The sequence below is a fragment of the Trachemys scripta genome, chromosome 10, assembly GCF_013100865.1.
Source record: "Trachemys scripta elegans isolate TJP31775 chromosome 10, CAS_Tse_1.0, whole genome shotgun sequence".
NCBI classification, from domain to species: Eukaryota; Metazoa; Chordata; order Testudines; family Emydidae; genus Trachemys; species Trachemys scripta.
The window spans coordinates 39,572,335-39,587,091 of record NC_048307.1 but is presented as its reverse complement, the minus strand read 5'-3'; the positions used below and the strand labels follow the sequence as shown (position 1 = coordinate 39,587,091).

The 14,757-nt window shown below is 51.4% G+C and overlaps 1 protein-coding gene across 1 annotated transcript in view; it reads left to right on the top strand.

Annotated features, from left to right (window-relative positions):
- Positions 1-14,757, top strand: part of LOC117883881 (coiled-coil domain-containing protein 33-like) — a 202,192-nt gene that overhangs the window by 72,451 nt on the left and 114,984 nt on the right. The window contains exon 3 of the mRNA XM_034783715.1: positions 3,937-4,100. Within this exon, the coding sequence (XP_034639606.1) occupies positions 3,958-4,100 (143 nt within the window). The 5' untranslated portion in view covers positions 3,937-3,957. The remainder of the gene's footprint in view (positions 1-3,936; positions 4,101-14,757) is intronic.

Sequence of the window (14,757 nt, the reverse complement as noted above, 5' to 3'; positions counted from 1 at the left end):
GTGTGTGTGTGTGTGTGTGTGTGTGTGTGTGTGTGTGTGTGTGTGTGTTTGGGCTGTTTGAGGCCGTCACACATCTCCTGCCTTCTGTTGTGAGACACAAGGCTGACAGTATTGTACTTTTTGCTAACCTCAGCCCTGGTCTACACTACGAGTTTAGGTCGAATTTAGCAGCATTAGATCGATTTAACCCTGCACCCGTTCACGCGACGAAGCCATTTTTGTCGACTTAAAGGGGTCTTAAAATCGATTTCTGTACTCCTCCCCGACGAGGGGATTAGCGCTGAAATCGACCCTGTTGGGTCGAATTTGGCGTACTGTGGACGCAATTTGATGGTATTGGCTTCCGGGAGCTATCCCAGAGTGCTCCATTGTGACTGCTCTGGACGGCACTCTCAACTCAGATCCACTGGCCAGGTAGACAGGAAAAGCCCCACCAACTTTTGAATTTCATTTGCTGTTTGGGCAGCGTAGCGAGCTGATCAGCACAGGTGACCATGGAGTCCCAGAATCACAAAAGAGCTCCAGCATGGACCAAAAGGGAGGTACTGCATCTGATCGCTGTATGGGGAGATGAATCCGTGCTATCCAAACTCCATTACAAAAGATGAAATGCCGGAATATTTGAAAAAATCTCCAAGGGCATGAAGGACAGAGGTTATAACAGGGACCTGCAGCAGTGCTGCGTGAAGCCTACCAAAGAACCAGAAAGGCAAACGGCAGCTCCATGTTAGAGCCCCAGACATGCCGCTTTTATGATGAGCTGCATGCCATTCTAGGGGGTGCCCCTACAACTACCCCACCCCTGTGCTTCCCTCCTCCCCCACCCCTCCCAGGCTACGTTGGCAGTTATCCCCCCATTTGTGTGACGAATTAATAAAGAATGTATGAATTTGAAACAACAATGACTTTATTGCCTCTGCAAGCGGAGATGAGAGGGGAGGGCGGTTGGCTTACAGGGAAGTAGAGTGAACCAAGGGGGCGGGTTTTCATCAAGGAGAAACAAACAGAACTTTCACACGGTAGCCTGGCCAGTCATGAAACTGGTTTTCAAAGCTTCTCTGATGCACAGCGTGCTCTGCTGTGCTCTTCTAACCGCCATGGTGTCTGGCTGCACGTAATCAGCGGCCAGGCGATTTGCCTCAACCTCCCACCCTGCCATAAACATCTCCCCCTTACTCTCGCAGATATTGTGGATCACACAGCAAGCAGTAATAGCTATGGGAATATTGGTTTCGCTGAGGTCTAACCGAGTCAGTAAACTGTGCCAGCGAGCTTTTAAACGTCCAAAGGCACATTCTGCCACCATTATGCACTTGCTCAGCCTATAGTTGAACTGCTCCTTACTATTGTCCAGGCTTCATGAGCCATGGGAGCAAGGGATAGGCTAGGGTAGGTATGACTGCGCGGTGTGGCCAAATGGGAGAGCAGCCTGAGGCAGAAGCCTCCAGCTGGCATGATATTCCAGGCAGGACTGAATCTCCATTAGACGAAACTTAAAGAAGAGAATGACCTGGAGTCATTCCCATTTTTGTCCAGGTGCTCCTGACCGACCTCACTGAGGCCGGCCAAGAGCACCCATGTCTGCCCAGGCGCCCCCGACCAACCTAACTGAGGTCGGCCAGGAGCACTCACGGGACGACGACAACAGCTAGCAGTCGTATTGCACCGTCTGCCGTCCGCAAGGCAAGGCAAGGGGATGCTTCTGTGTAGCTCTGCGGTACCGCGTCTACCAGCAACACCCAGGAGACATACGGTGACAGTGAGCTGAGCAGGCTCCATGCTTGCCGTGGTATGTCGTCTGCACAGGTAACCCAGGAAAAAAGAGAGAAACGATTTTTTGCCGTTGCTTTCACGGAGAGAGGGAGGCCTGGCGACATGTACCCAGAACCGCCCGCGACAATGTTTTTGCCCCATCAGGCATTGAGAGCTCAACCCAGAATTCCAATGGGCGGTGGAGACTGCGGGAACTGTGGGATAGCTACCACAGTGCAACGCTCCGAAAGTCGACGCTAGCCTCGGTACTGTGGACGCACACCGCCGACTTAATGCGCCTAGTGGGGACACACACAATCGACTGTATCAAATCGATTTCTAAAAAATCGACTTCTATTAAATCGACCTAATTTCATAGTGTAGACATACCCTCGGTGAAAAGTGCGAGTAGCTGGAGAGACTGATTGCTTCTGGGGTGCTGTCCTGTGTTTACTGTCACCGTGAGCCTGTTTGACGTGCCCCATATTGGAACCAGACTCCTGATGGCCTGCTGATCATAGAGTTGTAACCAGTTCAGGCTGCTTGGGGTCTAATCAGCATTATGGTTCCAACCAGTTTAAATGAACCAGTTTTAAAGCAAGTTAGGATATTGTGTAGACAAGTCCTGCCTGTCTGCCTGTTTGTTGTGATGGCAACCGAGGCTGAGCCCTACCTGGGGTGCTTTCACATTGCTGTCACACAGCTCAGAACCCTCACTGGCCAATCGCATTCTTGCACCTGTACTGCACACCATGGCTGTAACCATGGTGCCACCGGTAGGGCTGAGAACACTTATTACCTAGGCCCATCAGCATCCTTGGCATAGCAAAGAGTCTGTGCTCAAGGACGCTGGAGTACAGGCTCATTGCAATGGGGATGTGTGGAGGGTGTCACCTCCTCAACTCATTCCCGCCCCAGCCAGACTCTCAGCACTGAGCAGAGTGGTTGGGTTTTTTGTTTAGACCCTGCACTTCCAGCCTCCCGCCAGCAGAGGAGTAGAGCTCCTGCCTTCTCCTGTGCTGCCCCCTGCTGGCTGCCTGCCCTTGCCTCCCTCTGACTAGCTCCCTGCACAGAGGTAGCAGGGGAGTTCCAGGGGGAGAGGAGGTACCTAGAGCGCAATCCTCTGTCTGAAGCCAAACATGGGAAAAGCTTCCAAGGTAGAGTATTGCCAGCCCATCATGCATCAAATTCACGATCCGGGCTGAAGTGATCACAGGATTTTTCTAATAATGGTAATACGTTGCATGGAGGGAGAGGGGGCTGGTTGCCTTCTGAGTTTTGTGTCTTTAGTGGGAGGCCGCCTGCCCCAAATTGTGTGTGCTTCAACCTTCAGTGCATCCCCAGAGATGCAGGCCCTCCCCAGCTGCTCAAAGGGGACCCTGGTTAACCTCCCCTGGGGTGGGAGTGCTGCCAGTGTATGCCTGCAGTGCCCCCAACTCCATTGCTGCCCTGTCCCCCTCCCCTCCCTGCTTCTCTACCCCCCACCCAGTCTCCTACTCTTTAATTCACCTGCCACCCCATATGTTCCCTCTTTCCTCTTCACAGTCTCCTAGCCATTCCATCTCCCTCTTTCCTCCATTCCCTAACCCTTTAGTCTCCTTCCTGTACCCCAAACTCCCTACCCTCTTATTCTACCTTCTGAACCGCACATTCCTGTGTCCACACCTCAGCCTCCCTCCTGCCCCATGCTAATTAGCCCCCTGTTGGCAATTTCAGCAGAGAAGCTAAGTACTGACCGGTCCATGCAAACTTTGATTTTTGCTGCTATGCTGGGCTGTCCCTCCTGGCCTGGCCTGCGGCATGATGGCAGGGCATTGTTGGGGAAGCTGTGGGCTCACAACTCAGTTCCTTCTCCTGGGTTGTGAACTCTTCTTCCTCTGCATGTATTACTCCTGCTAGTTTCCATGGGAGTTGCATGTGAATAGGGAGAGGAGATGAGACATCTCTGAATTTACTCTTGCTCTGGGACTGAGCCTCTTGGCCCGAGCACTAGACACCTTGGCACCCATGGGAAAGACTTGTCTCTCCAAGTAGTCTGAGAAATATGCAAGCACAGCTCGTTTGTTGAGGGCACACACCTGAGCCTTTAGAACAGAGCTGGAGATGTGGGTCAGCGGGAGGTGGAAGGTGAATTTGCACCGGGTAAGAACAAATGCTGAAGTTCTTTCTGCTTGCACCTGGCAGGTATTAGAGGCACCCTCTGGAATGGATGAGGCCGTGCAAACTTCAGAAACCAATCATTGGCACCTGGCACACTCTGGGAAGGAATCCATCTCTGTCACTCTGCACGGTGCCAGCAACCTGCCAGCCACCCAGAAGGGCAACGTGCCATGGCCCTATGTCACTGTGTGAGTACCTGGGAATTTTACTTCTGGGCTTGAGATGCTGCTTCTTGGCTTTGGTTATAAGATCTGCTCTTTCAGCAAATGGAACAGGCAAGGAGTTGAGACTGCAGTGCAGGTCATAAGGCTGGTCTCTGCTGATCTGTTTGTTCTTAATCTTCACTGAATAGGCTGGCACTTGCGAGTTGTCACAGTAGGAAGCATCTCCCAGCTGAAGGCACAGCGTGATAAATCCGGGACACTGAGAATCTTGTGGGAGAGGAGTATAAGGTACACAGAGGGTTTACCTGAGTTGTCAGAAAAAAATGATGCATACAGCTCTCAGGGTGGAATATCTATTTCTAATTTCCTTTTGTTCAAAACCTGGCTGTCACCCCAGTGATTTATGCTATGGAAGTGCTAGGAGGAGAATATCTACAGCAGCAATGTATCAGAGGGGGTGAAACGAACTAACCCCCTGCAGGCTGGGAAGTAGCAAATGATCAGAGCCCGCGGCATTTTGAAGGTTGCCTTCTTCATTTCAGAGCAATGCATCTATGTAGGACTGGTGTCCACTGGGTGGCTCAGGAGCTGCTTGGCTGATACACACTCAGGTGTTCAGGGCTGCCATGATACCCAGGGGGCAGTCCCAGATGCAATTTGGCTCAGTTGATACAGCTGGCCAGACTTTACATCCGGGGATTGGGATGGTGTGGGAGGTTGAGGAAATATAGAGTCTTTCCCACATGCTCAGGATTTAGCTGATCGCCATATTTGGGGTTGGGAAGGAATTTTCCTCTAGGGCAGATTGGCAGAGGCCCTGGGGTTTTTTTGCCTTCCTCTGCAGCGTGGGGCACGGATCACTTGTGGGAGGATTCTCTGCACCTTGAAGTCTTTAAACCATGATTTGAGGACTTCAATGGCTCAGACATAGGTTAGGGGGTTGTTGCGGGAGTGGGTGGGTGAGATTCTGTGGCCTGCGTTGTGTGGGAGGTCAGACTAGATGATCATAATGGTCCTTTCTGACCTTAAAGTGACTCTATTGTGCCTTTATCGTGATTGGGGCATCTCACCACATCAAGGCAATGGACCTATTCTGCTGAAAAACTAAGGCTGGTCTGCATTGGAAAAGTTTACTGGTGTAGCTATGTCAGTCGGGGTGTGAAAAAACACACACACCCCAGCAGCATAGCTATGCTGAAGAAACCCCGCAGTACAGATGGAGTTAGAATCATAGAAGATTAGGGTTGGAAGAGACCTCAGGAGTTCATCTACTCCAACCCCTTGCTCAGAGCAGGACCAACACCAACTAAATCATCCCAGCCAGGGATTCTGGTGTTCTGCTGATAGAAGACGGCTTTCGTCCATGCAGCTAACGTAGTTCGAGGAGGTGGTATTCCTATGATGGCAACAAAACTCCCTCTGACATACACTGCATCTACACTAGGGGCTATGCCAGCATAGGCTCTGTAGTGCCGACATGGCCTTCATTTCCTACTTGCTTGGAGGGAATATATTGTTTGGCAAACAAAACTCATGTTGGGGGGATGGGGTGGCCTGAGGGATCTCTGGATTGGGCAAGGGTTTGTGATAGGTGAGGTTTTGTTAGAGTGACTACTCGTTATTTTACAGCTCTTTGAATGAATTTTTGGTACTGTAAAATGTATAGAATGATGTCAGAGTCCAGAGGATGGTGCTTTTTGGGTTTATTTATATATGTCAGAATAAAGAAGTAAAACAATGTGCCTTGGCACACAGAATTTGGTTCCTTGTGCAGGATACATGCATCAGAGGACTCAATTAAGCAGCAACACTTTGGTGTGTAGTAACTGAAAGGACACTGTTGAGTTGTGTTGTTATAATTAGATAGGTAAAGTCTGAATGCTAAACATCTTTTAAAAGAAAAAAAATAATCCATCTCTTCTTCACTAAAAGAGGGGCAAATAGTCACTGTTCGTGATCTATGCAAATAATGCTTTGTGCTCCACAGTGCTGTTATTGCAGTAGATCTTTACTTAGCAACCCCATTCTCAGACTGGTGTGGGCATCACAAATGACATTGGTGCACTAATGAGGCTGTAAACAAGAAAAGCCATGTTAATTTCAGCTCCTTTAGGAAGAGCGGTGGAGGAATCATAACCTGAAAATGAATAAATCAGTTGAAGGAGCCTGATTCTCTATTCGGTTGCCCCAGTTTTACACTAGTGTAACCCCTTCTTAGAAACTGATTTCTGGAGCTCCATAACCAACACAAAAGAACATAAAAATGTAAACCAATGGGCAGTTTTTATTGGACAAATATATTTATTTATCCATGCCACCAAACCTCACAGAGGGCAGAGCGAGCCAGGCCTAGCATAGCAGTGGTACTGCATGTCAGGTCTGAAGGGGCCCTGGCCCAGCCCTGGAGGTGAGTGGGAGGACTGGAATAACAGTGGTTAGGATGGTAGTGCAGTGACAGAGCTGAGCAAGAGGTGGGATAGCCGGGGGTGGTGCGGGACAAGACTGAGGTGCCTGGGCAGAGCCGTGTGTATGACTCTTCTACTGCTTGTACCCTGCCCAAGCTATAAACCCTTCACTTTAATAAAGAAAATTGAAAACCCAAAGAGAAATGTGCTCCCAGGAGATACATATGTGAAAAATAAATATCCAGATTCTCAGTTCTTTTGGGGGTATACTGCAAAGAGTCTATCGATTGAGCTTTAGTAGCCTCTCTGCAGCCATTTTTGGCCTGGTGCCAGTTGTGTGCAGAGTCAGGCAGAGTTGCTCCCAGTAATCAAGGAGTAATTTGGTGCTGTAACCTTAAGCCCTCACAGCACTAACGACTTTGAGAGTGTAGAAACACTCACAGATTCCAGGTCCATCACCTACGAACATGTGCATGCAGCTACACGTGCAGCCGCTCTTACACACGCAGCTTCTTGCTGTCATATATAATCACCTTCACATGCCCCAGATATTCAGTTGCTCACACACACACCTTCTCAGGCTCCCATGCACATGTGTGTACGTACTTAGGCAAAGATGCGCACACAGAAACACACGAATGCATACGTGTGAGACATCCCTGTGATAGAGAAGAGACAGGCCAGAGGTGTAGTAAGCAGACCCACCAGCAGCCCAAAATGAAGGGAGCATGGTGGTGCTCAAAGCCACTTTATATTCCATGTCCTCCTAGAGCCGAACCAAGCTCTGTCATTCCCATTCTCACTTACGGGAAGTCCCCTCTGGTGCCCTCAGTTCCTATAACAGAAGAGACATGAGCTGCGAAAAGAGGCTGGTGGAAGCTGCTAGCTGGCAGGGACCAAGCAGAGTGTTTGCTTTAGAGACCTGAAATTTTTCCTGTTCTATGCGGCTGATGTTTGGGGAAGAGGCAGAGTTGATCTCTGTGACCAGCTGGTCCCTGTTTCCCTGCTTTTCTCCTTTCCCCAGCCCTCCTGCCTCTCCTCCACAACAGGCTCCTTTGTTCTGTAATTAAAAGTGCTCTACCTGTCTGACTTGTCCTTGGGCTGGTGAAGCCAGATCCATAAAGAACACAGATTACCATCACCTTTCCACTCCCAGTCACTTTACTTAGATCTGGCAGCTCCTATCAGCACTTCATTCTCATCCAAATGTGTCATTCTCTTTGTCCTTAAGATCTGTCTCCTGTGGTGTGCCCCCATACCTCATCTGCTGGAGAGCCCTCTCCTCAATGCCACCCGCTGGGAGGTGGGGCAGAACAGGGCACCAGGTGAAGGCATGGAGTGGTGGATGGGGTGAAGAGTGCTTGGGTTGCATGGGCAGCGTGGGAGAAGACATAGAGATGGGTGGTGAGCTCCATGAAGAGTGGTAGATCAAGGGGCTTGGCCGCAGTGAAGGGGCTGAGGGTTAAGTGTAGTAGTGAAGAGTGGGGGTGTTGCCAGGGGCTAGATGTAGCCATAGCAGTGGGCAAGATGGATGATTGAAGTTGTTTGCCTGGAAGGCCAGAGAGCAGAGGGTTGGGAGCTCCTGCTCCTTCTACACCCCCTGAGCTGGAATTGCTGCTTTTCTGCTTCCCTTTGCTCTCAATGACCAGCCCTGGGCTAATGACAGGCTGCTGGGACTAACGGCTAGTGTCAGACCCACCGTTCAAGGAACTGAACTAGGAAACAGAAGGATGTCTGTGCACTTTAGTCAGGCCCAGGAGATGGAGAATCCAACACCAGCTGGCTCAATCCACTCCCTGTTTTATCCTATGGCGCATCTCTGGCAGTGCTTATGTTCCCTGCAGGGAGGTGGCAGGGCGAGTTTGGGACTGTCCTGCTGGTAAACAACAGCCTCTGGATTTCAGGTGGCAGAAGTAATTGTGTCTGGCCAATGGATACCCACTGGTGCGTTTTACCCAAGGTGATCTGAAGAACCCACCATTATTTACAATATCCACCTCAGTTTTCTCTAACACCTTCCCTCAGAGCATATACTTTACCAAGGGTTAGTAAATATGGGGAAACTGAGGCACAAGTGATTTGCCAAAAGCTGCACAGAAAGTCAGTTGTGGAGCTGGACATGGAACCCCAGACTCCTGACTCTCAGTCCACTTCAAAATGAAGGCTGTGAGCAGATCTGGTTGCTCTGTATAATTGCATTGGGGGGCAGGGGGTAAATACCAGGGAGGGAGAAGAGCTATTGAAGCTAAAGGACAATGTTAGTGCAATATAAACTGGCCATGAATAAATGCAGGCTTGACATAAGAAGCAGGTTTCTAATGATCTGAGGAGAAAGGTTGTAGAAGAGCCTCCCACTAGGAACAGCGGGGAGCAAACAACCTAACTCAGGGGTGGGCAAACTTTTTGTCCTGAGGGCTGCACCTGGGAATAGAAATTGTATGGCAGGCCATGAATGCTCACAAAATTGGGGTTGGGGTACAGGAGGGGGTGAGGGCTCTGGTTGGGAGTGCAGGCTCTGAAGTGGGGCTGGGGATGAGGAGTTTGGGGTGTAGGAGGATGCTCTGGGTTGGTACCAAAGTGTTCACAGGCGGGAGGGGGATCAGGGCTGGGGCAGAGGTACAGGAAGGGGTTCAGTTTCCGGCTAAGGGTGTGGGCTCTGGGGTGGGGTTGGCGATGAGAGGTTTGGGGTGCAGGAGGGTGCTCTGGGCTGGGATCGAGGGGTTTGGAGAGCGGGAGGGGGAACAGGTCTGGGGCAGAGGGTTGGAGTGTGGGAAGAGGGTGCAGGGTCCAAGCAGCACTTACCTCAAGTGGCTCCCGGAAGCAGTGGCATATCCCTTCTCCAGCTCCTACACGGAGGCACGGCCAGGCGGCTCTGCACACTGCCCCATCTGCTGGCACCGCCCCTGCAGCTCCCATTGGAGTGCGTAAGAGCCGGAGGAGGGCCATGCTGCGGCTTCTGGGAGCCTTGTGGTGCGGCACCCAACCCTGTGCCCCGTCTGGAGCACCAGAGCAGGGCCGAGCTGCGTGGTGCGGCCCTTGACCCAGCTCCCTGCCTGGAGCACCAGAATGGGGCCATGCTGCGGCTTCTGGGAGCCGCATGGTGCGGCCCCCGCCCTTGCGCCCTGGCTGGCTGGAGCACTGGAGTGAGGCTGAGCTGCGTGGTGCGGCCCCTGACCCAGCGCCCCATCTGGAGCGCTGGAGCTAGGCAAGCCCCAGGCTCTGCTCCCCAGTGGGAGCTCGTGGGCCAGCTTAAAATGACTCGCGGCCCGTAGTTTGCCCACCCCTGATCTAACTGCTTTCAAAATGGACCTTGATACGTTTATTACTGGGATGACATATATAACATGAGAAAGGACTCGATGATCCAGGAGGTCCTCTCCTGCCCTATGTTCTAAGAATTAGACCAGCAGTTCTCAAACTGTGGTTCGGGACCCCAAAGTGGGTTGGGACACAATTTTAATGGGGTTGCCAGGGTCAGCATTAGACTTGCTGGGACCCAGGGCTGATGCCCCAGCTGCACCCCACCCAGGGCAGCAGGGCTCGGGCTGCAATTCCCTTTCCCCCCACCCAGGGCAGCAGCGTTTGGGCTGTAGCCCCCTCTCCCTTCACCCAAGGCAGTGGAGCTTAGGCTGCAGCCCCACTCCTGTGGTCATGTAGTAATTTTGTTGTCAGAAGGGGCCCATGGTGCAATAAAGTTTGAGAACCCCTGAACTAGACTATACCCTTTGCACTAGTCAGTGTGCCCCCACTGATTTCTGCCCCTGGAGTCCAGTTGTATTCAGCTATGCACTCAGCACTAAGAATGGATCAGCGCCCTTGCCCCACGCTGAAATATAGGCACAGAAAAAGAGGTGTGCTACTCCATTTATCTCAAGGGGGGATTTAATTCCGGGCCATGCAGCTGTACCGAGAAGCTAAGTACACCCCAGGGCCAAGTGACTGCTGGAATGAAGTATCCCTTGGGTGAGGACTCATCTGGACTCCCATACTGAGTTAATCAGCCAGCAGAGACTCAGCAGCAGAGCAACTCAGGGCTCTCCTCTGAAAACTAAGCATGCTTCCTCCAGCACAAGGAGCAAAGGACCTGGGGGCTGAGGCCAGGTCTCCTGCACGGCATCCATCTCCCATCATTTCTGTGATTATAACACTGCCCTTTGAAGCGTGCTGGAAAACATTCAAAGAATCATCACAGGAAATGTCTGCTAAAGCACAGCCTTTCCCAGGAACAGATTTGCCTGGAGGCAGAAGTGACATTTAAAGCAGTGATAGCAGCAAGCCAGCATTGCATAGCTGGATGTGTGTGATTAAAACCAACAATAGAGCCCTCATTCCCACTCTCCCCCCCCCCCACACACACACATACTCCGTCCTGCAGAATCAGGGAAGGGGAACATTTCACAAATTCAGATGCATTCTGGGCCTGGTCCAAAGCCCTTTAAAGTCAAGGAGAGTCTTTCCATTAATATCAGCAGACTTTGAATCAAGCCCTTGGAGAGGAACATGGTGTGGTTGGGAGAAAACAAACTGGTTCTGATAAGGCCTCCAGCGACATAGTTTGGCAAACCTGGGCCCAGTCTTCCTTGTGGCACGATGACTTTGATGTTGTGATGTTGCCGCTGAAATGCCATTGACCCATGATGCCAGTCCGGGAGCCCTTTCCTAGTGCGTGGAGGGAGGGGGAGCCAGCCCTGAAGAACATCTGCTCCTGGATGGCACATGTGGAGCCACCGTCTATGGTAGCCACAGACCAAGAGAAGTGCAGGAGTCCATTTTCCAGCATGGGTGGCAAGAGAGAATTAGTCATGTGGGGTCACTGCTGGCCTAGGAGAGTCCATCTTAAAGCCGGAGGGGCTGCGGAAATGAAACCAAGGAAGTAGCCAGCCCCAACTCACAGCATGGGCAGAAGCCTGGAAGAGCCCATCCTCAGGAAAAGGCTGAAGGGACAGGAGAGCCCATGGCCCAGGAGTTCATCCCAGAGAATCAGCTGCCCAAGAGCATCAGCTGCCCACACAGGGTAATGGCTGGAAGCGCACAGCTCGTTCAGGGTGTGTGCGAAATGAGCTAGGGATCTCGGTGCACATAAAAACCACATCACACTAATTGGACCCTCAACAGAGAGGCTCATGTGGGCAGAACTCCCCTCCAGCCCAGAGAGCTTGTCCCTCCAATTTAGAGTTGGAGCACATTGGCAGTATTGTTCTTTGACAGGGTTACTGGCCTAGTGGATGGCGGGGAGCAATAGACATGATATCTTGATTTTAGTGAGGCTTTTGACACAATCCTACCTGACGTTCTCGCAAGCAAACTAGGGAAATGTGGTCTAGAAGAAATTACTATAAGGTGATTGCAAAACTGGTTGAAAGACCATGCTCATAGAATATGAGGGTTGGAAGGGACCTCAGGAGGTCATCTAGTCCAACCCCCTGCTCAAAGCAGGGCTAATCCCCTGACAGATTTTTACCCCAGTTCCCTAAATGGCCCCCTCAAGGATTGAACTCACAACCCTGGGTCTAGCAGGCCAGTGCTCAAACCACTGAGCTATCTCTCCCCTTGCCCTATCAAACTGGGCGGACATCTCTAGTCACCTGCAGGGGTCAGTCCTGGGTTGGGAACTATTCAATATGTTCAATAATGGCTTGGATAAGAGAGTGGAGAGGATGCTTATAACATTTGCAGCTGACTCCAAGCTGGGAGGGGTTGCAAGCACTTTGGAGGACAGGATTAGAATTCAAAATGACCTTGACAAATTGGAGAATTGGTCTGAAATCAACAAGATGAAATTCAATAAAGACAAGTGCAAAGTGCTTCCCTTTCTAGCTACAAGGGTAGCTAAGTTCTGCAATAGGCTTCCAAGGGCGGCTGTAGATTCTGTGCCACTGGAGGTTTTGAGCCCAGGTTGGACAAACCCCTGTCAGGGGTGGTCTGAGGTCCTGCCTCACTGTAGGCCCCAGGGGGCTGGACTAGATGACATGTCAAGGTCCCTTCCAGCCCCATCTGTCTGTGATTGTATGAACCTTGCCCTAGCATTGCCCGTGCTGTGCCTGCTCTCACGATCTAGTGCCCTCAGCGTCCAGGGCCACCAGCCCTGCAGTCTTGCACTAGGGCTGCTCTGATTGTGCTGTGCATGTCTGCTTGCACCCATACAGGGTCAGTGGAGTTAGTCTGGATTACTCCAGTGGAACCAAGATCACAATCTAGGCTGAGGAGTCACCCCCAGCCCAGCCTAGCCCAACCCAGCCTACCCATCGTTTTAATCAGCCTGCACTTGAACAGAGTGACAGGAGCTCTCTCACTACCCCCACAATGTCGGCACCTGAGTAACTCCACGGCTGGAGCTGTCTCTATTTCCATAAACCAATTACAGCCAGATAATCCCGGGAGATTTAAACATCAATAACCTAAATGGTAACATGAGGGGAGCCGAGCTTCTGATTGTTGCATCTCTCTTTACATTTCGAGGCTGCTCCATCACCATGCGTCGCCATGGTAATGGGGCAGGAGCAGGAGGGTTGTGGGGGAGGGGACGGAAGACACTGGATGTTGTTGCGGGAGGCTGTGAATTAGCAATGCAGGACACATCAGGTGCCTTTTAGTAACCATAGTGAGGAAGCCCAGGCAGAAGGGAATTGATTATTGTTCATGAGAATACTTCTTATGAAGGAGAACAAAAATGAAATCCAAAGGCAGTTTGTGTTGCGTGAAATGGAGCAAGAGGGGGAGCAGGCCGGGTAAGGCCAGACAGAAATCAGCCTTGGAGGAACTACGCTTTCCCAGCCATGCACTTGGGACACCACGCTGGCAGGTGCCAAAGGGAATCAAGCCAAAACGTAACCAGCCCACTCATCTCGGCAGGTGAGGCTGCTGGCCAGCAGGTGCTAATGAGATGTTAATGACAGACAACGGGGGGGCTGATGGGAGAGGACATAACCCCTGGTGCTAGTGAAATGTGCAGGAAAAATTCTGCAAGAGTGCACCCTTCAATACAGACCACTGGTGCTGGGTGGAAGGTACATTTGATCTAACTGAACAGTTAGAAATGCAGCTGGGCCTGTGATACTTTGTTATTGGACGATCAAAAGGGGCTCAAGAAAGTGCATTTATTGGCAGGCCTCTTTGGACCAAAGTCAGGAGTGAAATTTTCTGGATGGGCTGAATGTGTGGTAGCTTCTGTCATGCTCCATCCATCCACAGCACAGAATTGCCACCTGTAGTGTGGGTTCGTTCACTCGCTGCAGTTGGCACTGTCATCTCAGCACAGCCTTGCAAATAGAAGAGGACGCTGTGGGTCAGACAGGATCGACATTGGCTCTGTTGTGCAGGGGAAGGCAACTCAGTGCTTGCTGATGTCCTGAATGGTTACAGCCAGTGCATTCAGGAGTAGACCAGGGACTGGAACAGCAGGCTGGCCATGATGTGCATGCAGAGGAAAGTTTTCACAGAGCCAGCCCCCCAGCATGTTTGCTTCTAGCCAGTGCAAATAGTCTCTGGATTTCCCAATTGCCAAGTGCCATCTCCAGCCTTGTTCTGTGTGGACAATTCCTGTTATCAGTGGTAGCTCTGCCTGCAGATCAAATAGAGCATGTGGCATCACGTGTCTCCTCCAAAAGCACTTGATACATCTGCATCAGGAAGGGGTCAGTGTGGCTTGGATCCACCAAAAAAGCCAGGCAGCAAACCTAGGGGCAAATCCCTTATATGTTTCCATAGGGCCTGTTGGTGAGAAGGGTACAAAATGTGCAGGAATTCCTTGAGAGCACAGGGCCCAGGTGAAGCCTGGAGGACGGATGCACCAGCTTAGCAGGGAGACTGCAGGTCAGGACTGAGGGACACTGCCAGGGCTGAGGGATGGAGGCGCCAGCTTTAATCCAGGCCTGCTCTGTATACACAGTGGCTTTGGACTGAGCTAATGGAATCCTGATGTTATGAGGAGTCCTCTCGCGCACAGCTGCTACATTAGCTTTCACTGAAGACATGTAAACCTGGAGCAAGGAAGTGAAGCTGTTCTTCCCTCACCTCCTGCTCCCAATTAAAGTTTATCCCATTTCTTTTCAGCTCCACTGCATTGTATTTGTTCTGAACACAAACTGTAATAGTAGGGTTACCATATTTAGTGCCTCCGAAAGGAGGACACTTTAAAGGGGCCCCAGCCCCGCCCCCAGCCTCGCTCCCGCCCCAACTCCGCCCCCTCCCCAAAGTCTCCGCCCCCTCCCCTGCTTCCCGCGAACATTTGAGTTCTGAAGCCTGAAGCAGGTAAGGGGGGTGTGTGTGGGGGGGGG